Raw genomic sequence first — 17,415 nt, forward strand, 5'->3', positions numbered from 1 at the left:
ATTTAAATAAATCTAAAAAGGCATACAGTGAAAAGTAAATTTCAACCCCTCCCCAGAAATACTAGTGTTACTCTTCCAGAGATAGTCTATAATATATAAATGCAATTTAAATGTTTACATTTTTTCCAATTTGAACCTAAACGATAGCACGTTGTGTATTGTAATACACCATGCTTTTTAAAAAAAATTTATTTATTATTATTTTTTGGCTGTGTTGGGTCTTCATTGCTGTGTGTGGGCTTTCTCTAGTTGTGGCGAGCGGGGGCTACTCTTCATTCCGGTGCACAGGCTTCTCATTGCAGTGGCTTCTCTTGTTGCAAAGCACGGGCTCTAGGCGTGCAGGCTTCAGTAGTTGTGGCACGTGCGCTCAGTAGCTGTGGCTCGCGGGCTCTAGAGCGCAGGCTCAGTAGTTGTGGCGCACGGGCTTAGTTGCTCCACGGCATGTGGGATCTTCCCGGACCAGGGCTCGAACTCATGTCCCCTGCATTGGCAGGTGGATTCTTAATCACTGCGCCATCAGGGAAGTCCATACACCATGCTTTTTAAAAATTATAATGTAAGTAGCCCTTTTAAATGTTTTAGCCCATCCCACGACCTCCTTCCATGCTAGTAGCCATGTTTGCACCTCTTGACCCTTTGGCCAGGGCTGAACAGAACACTGGTGTTGTATGCCAGTCATTGTCTTTTGCGATGCGATCCATTTCATGATCTTTCTTTTCTCTGCTCTGTATCACAGGTGGGCCAAACCCTACAAACTACATATCCCAGGCTCCCAGCTAGGTTCATCCAGTGGGAGGCACCTGTGAGAGACTGGAAGGTGGAAGGAAGAAACAAGCCAGGGTGTTTCTTCCCTTCTGTCTGCTTCGGGCAGCATCTTCACCGGTGTGGATATATCTCTTCTATGGTTCCTGCTCCCACTAGCAGCCCCTCCCTGTATGGTCCTAGTGTCAGCTTGGCAGCTGGCATCCCTCGCTGGTTCTCCATGTTAAGTTCCCTCCTCTGAACTACCTGGCAAGTTAGTCACACAGTGAGGCCACATGGAGAAAGGTGCCCTGCCAGCCCCAGGTGTTGCCATCAACCTTAGTGAGGTGCCAGACTTGTGAGCGAAGAAGCCACCCTGGATGACCATTTTTTAACGATTCTCTGCCCCTTTTATATGACACAATTATTTTTAGTAATAATCACAAAATGAAATAATAACGACCAGAAAAGAAATGCAAAGAGTGAAAAGTTTCTATTAACTTTGAATATATAGTCATTCCAGTAATAAATAAGAAAAATAGAAATAAAATAAATGTTATAGTATGAAAAAGCAAGGGGTTAATATTTTTAAATTATATTAATAGTTTTGAAAAAGGAAAATATTTATACCCACAAATTGGTCTATTGTAATAAAGTGGTCTGTTGCCTGTGAATAATAAAACTTTTCTGTTTTTAAGCTTTGCAGTGACTTCACTGAAGTTTTTCTTTGCATATTAATATTTACCAGACAGTATAGCCAGATTTATCCAGTTATCTTTGCACAAAGTTGATAGAAGAACATTTTTTAAGCTTTTAATTTCAAAAGTTTCTTTTACCTGAGCAACAGATGTAAAAACAACTAGGAAAGGACTTTAACATAATGACAAGTTTGGCAGAAATTCATAAAAATCTTTCACAACAAACTCCAGGAATTGCAATACTGCCTTTGGTTCTTTGGGAACAATTATAGTGGCTTTCAAACATGTCTATAGTTAAAAAGTTTCCACTAAAATATCTTCATCAGAAAATTCATCATACATTTCTATTACATACAGTAAAGACTTCTGAAGTTTTTCTTCATCTGCTAAAAATCAGAGAAAGTGGCTGAATGGTAACAAACTTTGACGTTATTTGATCTATTGCTTTAGATCAAGTGCCCAATTATTGGTGAAAAAGATGACGGCATTCAAATACTGCTTTACTGATTTCTTCTAGCAATGTAAGATCAGCATCTTTTGTTGTTTCTCCTGGCATTCTTTAAAATATGACTTTTTAAAATAAACGACCATTTCTTTAGATTTTGTTTTTGCATTGTCAATTGCCTTCTCCACAAGTTCTGAGTACTGTTCCTTTGATTAGAGTCTGCTATAATAATATTTTATGTAAATAATCTTCCAGTCACTAGTTACTGAAAAGTTACAACTTAGGTAACTATTAAATTGTGCCATTGATGTAGCATTATATTTTCTCAATTCTTTCATTAGTTTTTACACAATTGGGCTACAGAGAGGCAGAGAATGAAAAGCACCTACACCCTATACCAGAACTGCGAGAGAGGGTCTGGATAACATTCTTAATAATTAGCAAATGTTTGTTACCAAAAAGATTTCCTTCATTTCTCATGTAAGAGGAGATACCAAAGATAAATGAATGGCATGCTGAAGAGTTCTGATACATGATTACTTTTATAAAACATTTAAATGTAAATTTGGCATGTTTTCAAAACTTACAAGTTAAGAAATTATTTTAAAATCTCCTCTAACTATAGAATCTTATGCTTCACATTCAGCTTCTTTAATACCTATTTACTGAACTTTTCCTAGGCAGCAAGTGTGTGTGTAGAACAAATGATAAATGACAAACTACCTTTTATGAAAAATTTGATTTATTCTGTCAACTAAACCCAAATAATTTCAAGAGGTACATCAAAGAATTATTTCTAAATGGCTTTTTTTTCTTGCTGTACACAATGTTAAGGGCAATCCTGTCAGCTCTTAAAGCTCTTGTTTGACCTGCTTTGTCAAATGTTTGTGAAATGATATTCAGAACGGCACAACGTGATGTCAACTTGCATTAATTCTTTCCCAAAGAGAGGTGTTCAGTATTCAGACTGTGTTTGTACTGGCACAATTTATGTTTCGGCTTCACCTCAGAAGGTTTACAAGTACCGTTTCCTTTGGAAGACTGTTCTCTTTTGCAATTTCTCTTCTAAAACAACTTTTGAAAGGACAATAATGACAGCCCATAAACTGCTTTTATGGGAAGTCATTAAGAAAGTAAATATTTCAAGGAATTGAATAAAAATGTTACATATACCAATATTAAATTTTACTATTTTCTTCCTAGATATATTATGAAAAATTTAAATGATCCCTTATTCAACTAGTATTTTTCAATGAAGTAAATCCATCAACAATACTGCTTTTGTCTTTATGTAAAACATAATTTGTAAACAAAACAAAACATAATTTGTTTTCAGCTAACAAGAACCACATACAAATGTTTCTAAAATTATATAATGTTTTCTACTTCAGTTGTAATAATGATGGTGTGTTAGCAAACATTTAAATGTTTTGCCAAGTTTCATAAACAACAATATAGAATAGTAAAAACATCAGCTTCAAATTTCTTCATCTGAAACAACAATGTAAATCACTCATCCATTATTCTATATTGCTTAGGAAACAAGAGAATGGTTTTAAGATTCTGATGATTTTGAAATAAATTTTTGGTTTCCCCTATTCCCCAGCAAATCAGTTATCATTTTCAGTACAATCACATAGCAACCATAATTCAGTTGCCTTCTCAAAGTCTTTTCAAATTTTGTCCTTTCCACCTTTTTTCTGAAGCTGGTTTCTGATTGGTTCCGTCAACACCAAGGGTTCTTGTATGACGGTTGCTGAGTAATTTTTGCCTAATAATTCAACTTCCACTTGTTGTCCCACTTTACTTAGCTCTACAGGGACATACGCGAAAGCCAGACTCTTCTGGATGCTGTAACTGTAGCTTCCGGAGGTCGTGTTGCCAACCACCTGAAAAACAAGACCCTACCATCCTCAGCATCTTGGTCACAGCTTTATGTGCCTCCTCTCTAGATGAAAATTCTCAAAAGATACGTTCAACTTACAGAGTTTTATGATATGCTGTCTGTGAGGATAACACTAGGAGGAAAACTTCACTTTTTTGAGAAGCTTAATGAAAGTTTAAAACTTATGAAAAACAATTCTCAAAATACACATCCGTGTTGCTCCGAAATTTCTCAGTTTTAAATAATTACATCTAGTTTCTTAATACCTAGTACTATTTTGCTCAGTTTCATGCCAAGAGATCTGATAGGAAGAAGAATCAAATATTTTCATTTTGAACTTTAAAAAATTCTCTTCCATCAAACTAGCATGGCAATAATAGATACAAAGGAGAAAAATCTAAAAATCCAAATGCAAATCTAGTCAACTGTTCCTGCTGGCATTTAGAAAATGGCCTGCCAGAATAGTGCTGAATTAAACTCTAGTAATATATCAATAGTCAATGTGAAGTGAATCTTCTATATGAATATATACAGATTTAACAATTCCTGGTAATTGCTAGGCACTTAAATAAATGTTAACTTTACCCTCTCTAGCTTTACCATGTACAAAACATTTTGCTAGACATTCTGGAGAATGAGTAGAGGTCTGGTTCCTACCCTCATGAGCTTCCTGCCTCGTTGAGGAATTAACATACAGACACGAGAAACAATAACCAGGAAGCCAAGGTAGGCAACATAAGTAAGCCAGGATTTGTTTTACTTTTTTTTTTTTTGCGGTACGCGGGCCTCTCACTGTTATGGCCTCTCCCGTTGCGGAGCACAGGCTACGGACGCACAGGCTCAGCGGCCATGGCTCATGGGCCCAGCCGCTCAGCGGCATGTGGGATCTTCCCGGACCAGGGCACGAACCCGTGTCCCCTGCATCAGCAGGCGGACTCTCAACCACTGCGCCACCAGGGAAGCCCTGTTCTACATTTTGAAGGTAAGTGGAGTTAGGTGGGTAGAGAAGGGGGATAAAACTTTCCAACATGAGTGGAGACATGGAGTTCTGTGTGAATGATCAAAATTAACAAGGATGAAATAGGATAACTCGGGATGGCAATCCAGAGAAAAATACTGAACAAGGAATCAAAATTTAGGAGATGAAAACAATAATTTTATGCTACCAAAAATAAAATCTATATAACAATCCTGATTAGAAGATTAGATCTGGTTTCCACAACTCTTAGCTGAAGGAAAAGATGCAAGAAAAGGAAAAACAGTAAAATGCAAACAAATTATAATACTGGTTTAAACACCACTTTTTTTTCTAACATCTTTATTGGAGTATAATTGCTTTACAATGGTGTTTTAGTTTCTGCTTTATAACAAAGTGAATCAGCTATACATATACATATATCCCCATGTCTCCTCCCTCTTGCGTCTCTCTCCCACCCTCCCTATCCCACCCTCTGGGTGGTCACAAAGCACCGAGCTGATCTCCCTGTGCTATGTAGCTTCTTCCCACTAGCTAGCTATTTTACATTTGGTAGTTTATATATGTCCATGCCACTCTCTCACTTTGTCCCAGCTTACACTTCCCCCTCCCCGTGTCCTCAAGTCCAGTCTCTACGTCTGCATTTTTATTCCTATCCTGCCCCTAGGTTCTTCAGAACCTTTTTTTTTTTTAGATTCCATATGTATGTGTTAGCATATGGTACTTACTTCTCTCTTTCTGACTTAGTTTACTCAGTATGGCAGACTCTAGGTCCATCCACCTCACTACAAATAACTCAATTTTGTTTCTTTTTATTTATACATATACAATATTCCATTGTATATGTGTAAACACCACATTTTTAAAAAGTAAAAGGAAGACAACAAAAGCAAAATGATACATAGCCCAACTTAAAACGGCTTCTCCTGGCTATGCAACATCGCACTAATCCTTACAGCCTTACTGTCTAGCACAGCGGCTGCTTATAGCTGCTGCTCGAAAACATCCATGGACGTGAATCAGCCTGGTGATATTTCAGCTGCCTCAGCAAAGGGCTCATGACAGTCAACAGTCATATTATAGCATTTCTAGTCTCTTATGCATTTATGACATTAAGTACAGACTCCTATCACTGTAGCCCCAGTTTTTAATTATCTTGTTGAAACCCCAAATCACAAGCTCTCCATATAATTTCTGAACTTGTTATGGTGATTTAAAAAAAGTGAATGCATTCATTAGTAAAAGTTCCTCTCTGGCAGATTATTAACTGCCAAGGTATTGCTGAGATAACACACGTTTCAAAATGGCTTCTCCTCTAGATCATATTTCTGTGATATAAAACTGGGATTTGGGTCAGGGTGGCTGGAGTTTTAATCATCGCTTTTTTGAAAGACCTTCTCGGTAACTTTGGTTTCACTTCTGAGTCTCTAAAACAGAGATTTGTGTTTGGAGCTCTGGGAAAGTTAACCTGGTTTTCTTGGGCATCTTAAGAAAACAGGAAGAATCCTGAACGAATCTCTTGGTCAAATCCCCTAACTCACTGGATAAAAAACCCACAATCACTCTTCAGAGGCTGCGTGCCCCATCTCCTTGGGCCTTCCCATCTCTTAAAATCTCGGCAGTGATTCTTCTTGCAGTTATTTCTGCATTAGTAACTTTAAAGAAATAGCATGTTTATTTTGTGCGTGCTATTCTTAATATATTTATTGAATGCTTTGCTTTCTGCTTGATTACTTTCATTTCTCCTTTAATTTCTCTCTAATCCAGGGGTTGGTGGTCCAAAGTATTTTAGAAAACTGGCCTTTCCTTTTATCTTATTACTAAGTCTCCAGGGAAAGGTTTTTCCTGGCATAAATTCTATATCATTCGACCTTAAAATCTTCCAGATTCAATTAAATCCATTGCCTCGTTTTGCTCAGTGAATCACAAGAACAAACCACCCTCACCCTTTGCCTAGTAGATTCTCATATTCTTTGTGAAATCAAACATCAGCCTTCTTTTTACCAATGTAAACAATCCTCACTTATTTTTAGCCTTGTCTCATTCTTCTCTTCATTATGAGACTTAAAGACGCCTGTAATAGACTTAGAGAAGATAACATGGTAAATAACCTTTGAAAGAGGGAACATAATTTAAATTGGATGATATATTATGTTTCTTTGGCTGTCCCTGTGTGTTTTAGTTTATTAATAATGAAAAAGAAGACTTTCTAAACTCTTCAAACTTCCTTCCTCAAAAACCTTTTCTTCAAAATTTACTTCCCAGCAAAGCTGCTTTTATAACTAATTAAAGCCCCTCTCATGCCCACACTTATGCCTTGATTTTTTTATATAAAGCCTTACTTAAAATCATAATCCCTCCCTCTAGCACTGCCCATCTCCCAGTTAGACTTTATTTTTCCCCAAAGTATTCATTGCCCTCTGACATGCTATTTATTTTATTTTATGTTCATTGTTTATCTCTCCCTCTCCTGGAATATAAGCTCCATAGGGGCAGAGATTCTTGTCTGTTTTGTTCACTGCTGCATCCTTAGTGCCTAGAATATTGCTGTCACATACTAGAACTCAGATCTGTTGAACAAATAAATTAACATGTACCCTATCGCTAGCATTGAAAATATCTGCATGAATAGAATACCAAATATAAAAGGTAGAACAAGTCCAAATTCAGGAAATAAAAATTAAAAAAAAAATTCATATCATTCTAGAGATAAGGAAGATCTAAGAGGGTCATCTGCATGATAAAATGATGACCCTATTAAGCATCCAAGAGCAGACAAGCTGATATCAGGAAATTTAAGAGAAATATTACTAATAACTAAAATTACAATTGCATTAGCAGCTCTATAAACAGGCGGCATGTATAGGAAAGATGAAAAATATAATGTGTAAACACAGTGCACAAATGAGGCAAAGGGAATAAAATTTAAAAATGGAACTTGGAGGGGATATATGTATACATATAGCTGATTCACTTCATTGTATAGCAGAAACTAACACAACATTGTAAAGCAATTATACTTCAATAAAAATAAATGGAGCTTGGGCTTCCAGGGTTCTTCTTTTTTCCCAGCTTTGTTGAGATACAATTGACATATAACATTGTATAAGTTTAAGGTACAGGTTTCCAGTTTTTTAACTTGGGTATGGTCACATTTAAGATGACTAAAAATGTCAGTTGATCATGGTCGATGTGGGGTTGCATACAGAATGTTATGACAGAGCTTCTCGTTCATTCCATGGCCAAGTAAAACAGACTATCAGTAGAAGTATGAGTGCAGACCGTATTAGGAAGACTGAGATAGTTGGATGAGAATAGAGTGAAAAATGTAGAATAAAAAGATGAGGTGAGGGAAGTGTAACGACCAGGGAAAAATTAATTAGAGGTGGAAAGAACCTTAGACATTATCTCACTCAGTGGCTTCGTTTTGTAGGTGAGAAAACTGAGACCCAGAGAGGCTCAAGCAGTTACTTAATGGCAGACGTGGTTATCAGTGGAAATTGTGGGCAAATCTTAAATCAGAGAAAGAACATATTAAGAAAAGAGGGCTGGGGCTTCCCTGGTGGCGCAGTGGTTGAGAGTCCGCCTGCCGATGCAGGGGACACAGGTTCATGCCCTGGTCTGGGAAGATCCCACGTGCCACGGAGCGGCTAGGCCCGTGAGCCATGGCCGCTGAGCCTGTGCGTCCGGAGCCTGTGCTCTGCAATGGGAGAGGCCACAACAGTGAGAGACCTGCGTACCGCAAAAAAAAAAAAGAAAAGACGGCTGAACCAGAGATCTAGAACAGAAACAGAAAGTGGAGACCAGGAGGTAAGAGTAGGAATGGTTCAAACAGAAGAGCAAACAACACAATTAAAGGTGAGGCATTTGAGAAAGAGCTTCAAATCTGACAAAAAGATCTATTGGCTTCATAGAATCTAAAACTATAACATCCACCTGTTACTTAGATGTGCAAGAACTGTGGGTATATAATGAAGTGCTTAGGAGAATACAGTGGGCCATCAGAGACAAAGAAGAGAGCAAATGGGGGTATTCAGCATGTCTTAGAAGAAAGGATAAGAATTCAAAGTCCAACTGTACCTCGGTCAGAAATCAGCTTCGTCAATCACATGTCATAGCTGTGTAACCTCAAGCAAGTTACTTAATCTCTCTGAGCCCCAAAGCCTCATCTTTAAATGGGAATGATCATACATATCTTGGAGGGGTGTTGTAAAAGTAAATGAGAGAGGGACTTCCCTGGTGGTCCAGTAGTAAAGAATCTGCCTTCCAATGCAGGGGACGTGGGTTCAATCCCTGTTCAGGGAACTAAGATGCCACATGCCATGGGGCAACTAAGCCCGTGCACCACAACTACTGAGCTCATGTGCCTCAAGGAGAGAGGCCACGTGCCACAAACTACAGAGTCCACAGGTCCTGGCACCCACGTGCCACAACTACAGAGCACATGCGCCCTGGAGCCTGCGCACCACACTAGAAAGAAGCCTGAGCGCCGCAATGAAAGATCCCGCGTGCCACAATGAAGAGCCCGCATGTTGCAGCTAAGACCCAATGCAAACAAAAAAATAAATTAAATAAATAACTATTTTTTAAAAAGTAAATGAGAGTACATAAAAATATCCAGCACTAGTAGGAACTCTGTAGATGATATTTCCATGTCAAACTGACCCCTGCCTCAGCCCAAATGGCCCTATCTTTAGTAATCCAAAGGCTGAGATTGACACCACTGGCTCTCCCCTCCTCCAGTGCTCGTTTTGTCACTGAAGAGATGGGGAAAATGAAAACAAGTATTAAGTAGGTTGTAGTGCGTAAGGAAAAAAAAAACAACCTGGGAATAGAATCTCTGAGTATTTGGGTGTTGACCAAGCAGACCCTGCTCAATACAGAGCAAATGTTTAGATGAGTCTTGAAGGCCCTGTGGTCGCCACATGGTCTAATCTAAGCTGAGTGTCCCTGCCTGATAAGCCCTGCCTGATAACACCAGCCAAAACACAGCAAAACATTGAGCCAAATTGGGTTTTACAAATAATCATAGAAAGTGGAGGAAGTGAAATTCTATTGACAGGTTATCTAACTCTGGCTTTACTGAAGACCAAGAGAGACAGTGAAATGTAGCATCCCAAAGGGAGAAGAAGGTAGTCTTACTCCTCCTGAAGAACCAAAGGATTTCCACTTTTCCCTTTATTTACTAAGGTTTAACCCTCTCTTGTCATAGATGTTTTCATTTGGAAATTGTTTTCTGCTAATGTGCTAAGGTACGAATTGTTTCCTCCTGAAAGATCCTGAGAAGCTAAGTCAGAATACTAAATTCTTTATAAAATCTCTCTCTTGCATTCACAGATATAGATGTGGTGAGGCAAGAGGTCATTTTACCTTCTAAATCATACCTTCCTCATTGTCCAATGTATTTCAAGTCCTGCAGTTTATTTTCTTTCATTAAACCATAGAGAATATCATGTTTTCCAAAATGAGCAGCATTTCATTTTCCTTTCAGTTAAGTAATTTGTTTCTTGAATGTCACTTCATGAAGAATTCAAGAGTGTCATCTCACCAATAGGTAAATAACTAGCAAAAAACTGTAAACGGAAACAGAGACGAGGAGTTTCTGCTGCAGAAACACTGCAGTGGCCCCTCGCTATGGGTCCTCAGCACTCACCTTGCCACCATACCAGATGCTTTCATTTCCCTCCGGATCAACATCGTCCGTTGCCAAGGTGAGGCAGACCAGTCTCCGTTTCAGCCCCTTGGCTTTAATCTGTTTCAGTGCTTGCTTTCCTATGAAGTCTGCCGGCTGCAGGAATCCAAGATAATGATGATGAATGAATACTCAGACACTGTGACAAGGTTAGAGATGCAAGCATTTAAATTTGTCTTTGCTATTTTCTTGCCAATCACACATTAAATAAAAATACAGATTGGATCAAACGTCTAGACAAATATTTCTTAGTCCCTGAATGACACCTATTCTTTCAGAAGAGGTTAGACTTAAGGGTAATAACTTGTGATAACAATTTTACCAGAGCTACCTAGGCAGAAAAATGTAAGGCATGATATTGAGATGGTGGGTTATGAAAGGGACCCTTGTATCTACTGGTTCTGGACAGTGGGAACGGTGGGCAGTGAGCATGGCGAGACTCAGTTTCTACCTAAAGTAAGCCTTTCCTAAGAAGGAAATTCACTTTTTTGAAATGTGATGCCAAAGCAACTCCAAAATGCCTACATTTTTTCCCTCTTCAGAATAATGGTTCCCGGGATGCATTAACCTACTGGGTTGCACCGTTAATTCATTCAAGAAATTTATTGAGCCCCTACTGTGTGGGAGGCACCATGCTGGGCCCTGGGTTACAAAATTAGTCAAACACAGACATTTTGATCAAAGAGCTTATTCTGTAATGCTGTGCTTTTCAACCTTTTTTTTCCTTTTGGGGAGAACAAAACAACAAACACAGGAAGAGCTTGGTTCATTTGAGTTCTTATGTAGGATAAATTCATGATAACACAAGTCATAACAAACCAAAGTTCATTACAGTTAAATTATGTTTATCTAAATACAGAAGGAATGCTACAACAAAATTTTTTTGCTATCTTGGTATATATATTTTTTTCTTTTTTTTTTTTTTTTCGGTACGCGGGCCTCTCACTGTTGTGGCCTCTCCCATTGCGGAGCACAGGCTCCGGACGCGCAGGCTCAGCGGCCATGGCTCTGTGGCATGTGGGATCTTCCTGGACCGGGGCACGAACCCGTGTCCCCTGCATCAGCAGGCGGACTCTCAACCACTGCGCCACCAGGGAAGCCCCTCTTGGTAGATTTTTAAAAGAAGACTTGCTATCACGGATACATGATGACAGGGATGCTTTTTAGTGTTCTTATCTATATAGGAAGCCAATGATTGCAATGAAAAAAAAAACAAAACACTTTATTGTGTGGAAAAGCACACAATCCTGGAGTGGCCAAGCACTATATAGTGTGTCTTGTGGAATGCTGAGAGATCCTGAATAGCTTCCTCAGCTCCTATTATGAAATCTGAATCTTTGCTGATAGAGATTCATTTAGATCTTGAAGGTTTGGGGTCCTCCTGAGTCCCTATTAAAGAATATTCTTTCAATTATTTACTCAGCTGTTGTTATGCCCCTGCTATGTATCAGATACTAGATACAGGATATTCAGAGCTAAATACAACAGGGTCTTGTAGCCTCTGGGAGGTCCCTGAGGAGATGTGACCCCTTCCTTCCACATCACAATATGCCCAGCGCTGAAATTATTTTATCTCCTCAATGTTTTAACATATCAGAGGAAAAAAGAATGATTTGAGATTACTGGAAACATGGTAGAATATGACAGCGATAGTATACAAATCAGCTATACCAGTTTGAAACATGATTCACTGTTGCTTCTGTGTGTTTTATGAGAGTGTGAAAATCACAACATTTTGGAAATTTAAAACAAAAACTGTCTAATGCATGTCTAAGGCAGAAATGCAAACAAACAGTTGCTATGATAGGGGCATGTACAGTGGGAGCTCAAGAAGGCGTATGATCGGTTCTATCTAGGGTGAGAGGGGGGCTGGAGCAGCATTCTGTCAGCAACAGTTTTATGGAGGAAGCAGCTTGAACTGAGTTTGAAAGATGAGGCTTCATGATAACTACTGTCTGCATACCCTTCTCCAAAAGTCCTTGCGCTTTTAAGTCAATCTTCCCAACAATCCAGATGGTGGATTTGGGGTCGAAAAGAAGTGAGCTAATTTAGCCAAAGACACTCAACCAAGATCTCGGAAGTCCCAGCCCCATTCTTTTCATCTATTTTGAGCTGCCTTCACTGAGCCTCTTAAGCCAACATCTGCCACACCTTCAGAGGGACTGTGGTGAAAGCTGCCACATCCAAAGCTTTCAGAAATGGGGACTCTAGGGGGTGCTGGACGAGAACTGCTGGGGTGGATGCCATGGGGGTGGGGGGAATAAGAAGTGCTGGAAGGGGAGTCTAACTCTGCCAAATTCATAATTTTACCAAAGTCTAAGCAGGAACATAAGGTACCAGTTAATCATAAGAAATAGGAAAGATGGGCACCCCAGAAAACTTCCTTTAAAAGAGAAAAGTTATAGTAAATATTAAAAAAATAATTTAATTCATTATTAATTTAATTAAGTTACTAATTTAATTCAAAAATTAAAGTAGTAAATAAGTAATATTAATAATATTTACAATTTATTAGGCACTTGCTATGTGCCAGACGCTCTGCTGAGGGCTTTACAATCCTCATTAAGATTCCTATAAGACAGATCATTTTATCCCCAGCTTATGAAGAGAAGGCCCAACAAAGTTAAGGGTCTTTCCTGAGGCTCGGTTATGTAAGTCAGCACCTTTAGATTTTATCCATACGCATTTTTTAAATGGCTGTGCCTGGAGTCTATCACTGGCAGGAACAGCTGATGTAAATACTCTAAAGAACGTTTCTTTTAAATTATTTTGAAACACAAATATATGATATCACTTATATGTGGAATCTAAAAAAAATGATACAAATGAACTTATTTACAAAACAGAAACAGACTCACAGACATAGAAAACGAATTTACGGTTACCAAAGGGGAAGGGGGGAGGGAGGGATAAATTAGGAATTTCGGAGTAACATATACACGCTACTATATATAAAATAGATAAACAACAAGGACCTACTGTATAGCACAGGGAACTCTACTTAGTATTCTGTAATAACCTATGTGAGAAAAGAATCTGAAAAAGAATACATATATATGTATAACTGAATCACTTTGCTGTACACCTGAAACTAACACAACACTGTAAATTAACTATGCTTCAATAAAAAATTAATTAAAAAATTATTTCTAGGTAGCCTAACCTATCTTGAATGACATTCACTACACAATAATATTTTTGTACTATGTGAAAGGATTTGAAAACACCCTGAAGGTTAATATTAATGAAATTTAACCTCTATATCTGTATATTCCTGAATTAGGAAGTGATCTTGTCAGCAATACCGTCCTTAGACATGAATGAAAACAATACTCAAACAACAACAACAAAACCCTAATTAAAAGTAAGGAACACATACTTAAAACACAGATAAGAGGTGACACCTGCCCCTTGAGACAGTTCTCCCTTCCCAGGCTAACCTTGGGCCCAACTTGGGAAGATTTAAAAGTGGGGTGATAGCATTTCATTCTCATTTTGCTTGGCTTTCCTCCCAAGATTGCAGACTTTATTATACAGTTATTATTTATAAATGAGAGAGGAAAACGTGTCTGAAGGTTAAGTGCTGAGATTAAAATTGGTGCCTTCAGGATGACCTGAGAACAGAAATGTATCTCTTAATGAGTCACTACCAAATTAACTACATAAATAGCTGTTCGTGTCTTTGAGAAACACTTCTGGGGCACTGAGATTATACCTTAAAATAATTTTGGCTTATATTTCTATTCTATTAATTTTTAAGAAGCAGTAAGAGCCATTAAAGCAGCCACCTGTGATGCATCCTAAATATAACATCCACATAGATGAAAACATTAAGTAGATTTTAAGTGAAATGTAACTCCTCATCTCTTACTAGCTTTATTAAAAGCACACGTATTATCGAAAAGCACATGGAAATGAAATAAATGAAACCAGTATATTTTGGGTTGGGATTCTCAGAGCAATGGAGAACTTTCAGATGTGTAGCTAAAGCGAATTCGACAGCAGCAGTGGAAGGAAGGTTCTGATACGAACTCTGGGTGGTGGGCTCTTACAAACCAGGAGGGAAATGATAAAAACCTAGTTTGGGACCTCTTCTGTTCCATATTTAGAGTTAAAATCCATCAGAAAATTCAAAGCAGTCATCAGTTTGATTGAATTTTTGGCCAATATCCTTTTAATCTAAATGTCAAGAGTTTCCAAAGGCATAAGAGAATCAATGTAACATCCTGGGTCCTAAGAAAGCCCCCCTTAGAAACCAGGCACAGCACTGGTTGTGGAATCATGCTCCCGTGTTTGCAGACCTGAAGAGAGCTGCAGAGAGACCCGGTGGTCACCAACTACTGTCAGTGGCAGAGCAGAGATGAAAATCTGGGTAATAGATTTCTGCTGCTGTCCCTCAACACATTCCTGAAAAGTTCCTTATTTAAAATGAGGCCAGGAATCATTCATTAAAAACAGTCCTCATGGGACTCCCTTTGGAAAGCACGTGGCCCTGACTAACCCGCGGTCCATGTGAACCTTAACTTTCTTTGGTCATTTGTCAAATACCAGGTGCATCTGTGTTTGTCTCGCAGTTAAACTGATGAAGCCATATACTGGATTCGTTCATTTGAGGGAATGGATCTGACCCGCCCACCATCCCATCAAGACAAATTATACCATCATTCATTTCATAGTCACACAGTTAGAATCATAGAAGTTTTTAAGCAGGCAGAAAACTTAGTCCAAGGTCATTTTTCATATGAGAAAATTAAGGCCCAGAGTTAACGTTCTTGCCCAAAGTGACAAAGTGAGTTATTACCAAACCTCGAATCCAGGCTTCCCAATTCTTGCTTCCTTCTCCTCTATGCAGAACTTTGTAACAGTCCATGTACGTTTATAATAACCACAATTTCTCTATCTCTTCATTAGCAAAATATTAAATTATGAGTGTAGCAAGTCCAGTCTATTACTGACTGGAAATGAATACTCTCACATTCACAGTTTTTATTCTCTGCTCTTGGCAATTTAAAACAATTTATCTAGCATTTTTCTAACCAAAACCACTAATCAATTAAGTATTCCTTCTCAAAAAAGTCTTTAATATAACTAGAAAAGGGACTCTATTAACCCAAAGAAAGGTGTGGATACATTGAAACCTGGAGAAAATATTTAAAATAAGATCCCCAAGCCAGGCCAATAATTCGTTAATTGCATCCAAACCAAACTAGATGTTTCAAAATGAAAATAGCACCCATTACGTGTTTTATGACTTTTACTAGATTCAATATTAAGAAAATATTTACTTTTCAGTCTTTGAGTCTTATGATTCACAGGAAAACAGTGGAACTGACTTGTGGCTTTGTCAGATGTACTTTTTTTTTTTTAATTAAAGCATAGTTGATTAACAATGCTGTGTCAGTTTCAGGTGTAGAGCAAAGGGATTCAGATGTACTTTTAGGCTTAACTGCATTAGCAACAATTAGAACATAGGGTTTTCATAATAGCTTTCATCTCTCTAGACTACAGTGAAGAACAATTGCCCATTTGGTGTTTTAAGGAGAGCACTCAAGCCTAAATGCAAAGTAAATTATTATTTATTTCTTAAAGAAAATAAGAAGAACACAAAGAAATGAAGCTGGAGTCTTCAAAAAACTGAAAGGGTTTTATCTATAGTTGGTTTTCCATAAAAGATTTGTTTTAGATTCCATTCAATAAGATGGAAGGGACCTAACATTTATTGAGGTATCAAATGTTCTTTAGCTCATCTAATATTTATAACAAACTTATAAGGTGGATATTTTCTTCATTTTACAGTTGATAAAACTGAAGTGCTTTTAGGTTAAGCAACTTTAGTTTTTGAATAGGTTAGTGGCAGAGCCATGGTTCAGACCCTTCAAATACTTACTAAACCCGTAAGAATTACTGGACACAGGACCAGCCCTGAGGATTCTTGGCCTCTGTCCCCAAGGACCTCAGAGTCTAGCTAAGGAGGCAGCCAATATTATGGGGTGTAAAAATATCATGGTAGAGATAAGTACAGGGTGTTATAGAAGAGGGGTCCCAGCATTCCCCTGGCTTTAATTGCCACCTATATATATATTTATATATATATATATATCAGTGATCCAAATCCATACTTTCAGAGCAGAGGTCTCCAAACCAATGTGCTCAGCTGCCACTGAGACTCTCCATTTAGCTGTTCCATAGCCTCCAACCTCGCCAAGTCCTTCCAACCTCAGAATCACATCCCACCTGTGTTTCCTAGTTCATTAACAATATCCTAGATCCTACTTTCCACTCCCTTCACAAATAGTCCTTCATGTGGTCTCCAGCCTACCTCTTTTTTATCACTCCTACCTCTTTCTTCTCTATCCTATGGCCACTGCCTTAGTTGAAGCCCTCAACATCTCTCCACTAGATTTCTTCAATAATTGGGTAAAGTGATCTTCCAGTCACCAGGGTAATTCCCTTTTAATCTGTTTTCCATCACCAGAATGTCACTCCTCACTCAAAATCCTTCAAAGGCTTCTCAGTGTCTCCAGGATACACTCCAAATTTCCTAGCCTGGCAGATGAGACCCTTCCTGATGAGGTCCCAGTACTTCTCTGGCATTATCTGCATCTGCTATGTGCCAGCCCTGATAAGTGTTGGGAATAAAATGGTAAACAAGATGTATTTTGTATTGCCAGAACCTCTACTCAAGAAGTTTATGTCAAAAGATCAAGAAAAATGAACAAAATAATTTCAAGCTGTAACATATCCTATAAGGAGGATGTAGCTACAAAATTTCTTTTAAAAATTATCAAATAAAATCCAATAACATAGGGCTTCTCTGGTGGCGCAGTGGTTGAGAGTCCACCTGCCGATGCAGGGGACATGGGTTCGTGCCCTGGTCCAAACATAGAAAAACATAATACATCATTACTAGGTGGGTTTTATGCCAAAATTAGGTTAACATTTGAGAATAAATGTAATTCATCATATAACAAAGTAAAA

The 17,415-nt window shown here is 38.3% G+C and overlaps 2 protein-coding genes across 3 annotated transcripts in view; both read right to left on the reverse strand.

The window, feature by feature from the left end:
* The window catches only part of ARSB (arylsulfatase B), a 179,511-nt gene extending 178,810 nt beyond the window's left edge, over positions 1-701 (reverse strand). Inside the window, exon 1 of the mRNA XM_024755709.1 lies at positions 596-701. Within this exon, the coding sequence (XP_024611477.1) occupies positions 596-701 (106 nt within the window). The remainder of the gene's footprint in view (positions 1-595) is intronic.
* Positions 702-2,601: 1,900 nt separating this feature from the next.
* Positions 2,602-17,415, reverse strand: part of DMGDH (dimethylglycine dehydrogenase) — a 61,602-nt gene continuing 46,788 nt past the window's right edge. The window contains exons 15-16 of one of the 2 annotated variants that reach the window (XM_024755714.1): positions 10,399-10,533; positions 2,602-3,773 (exon numbers count right to left, since the gene is read on the reverse strand). In XM_024755714.1, coding sequence (XP_024611482.1) covers positions 3,558-3,773; positions 10,399-10,533 — 351 coding nt within the window. In that variant the 3' untranslated portion in view covers positions 2,602-3,557. Of the gene's footprint in view, positions 3,789-10,398; positions 10,534-17,415 lie in introns of both variants that reach the window. The other variant, XM_024755712.1, reaches the window with a different exon arrangement.

The sequence above is a fragment of the Neophocaena asiaeorientalis genome, unplaced genomic scaffold, assembly GCF_003031525.2.
Source record: "Neophocaena asiaeorientalis asiaeorientalis breed wild unplaced genomic scaffold, Neophocaena_asiaeorientalis_V1.1 scaffold37, whole genome shotgun sequence".
In the NCBI taxonomy this organism is placed as follows: Eukaryota; Metazoa; Chordata; class Mammalia; order Artiodactyla; family Phocoenidae; genus Neophocaena; species Neophocaena asiaeorientalis.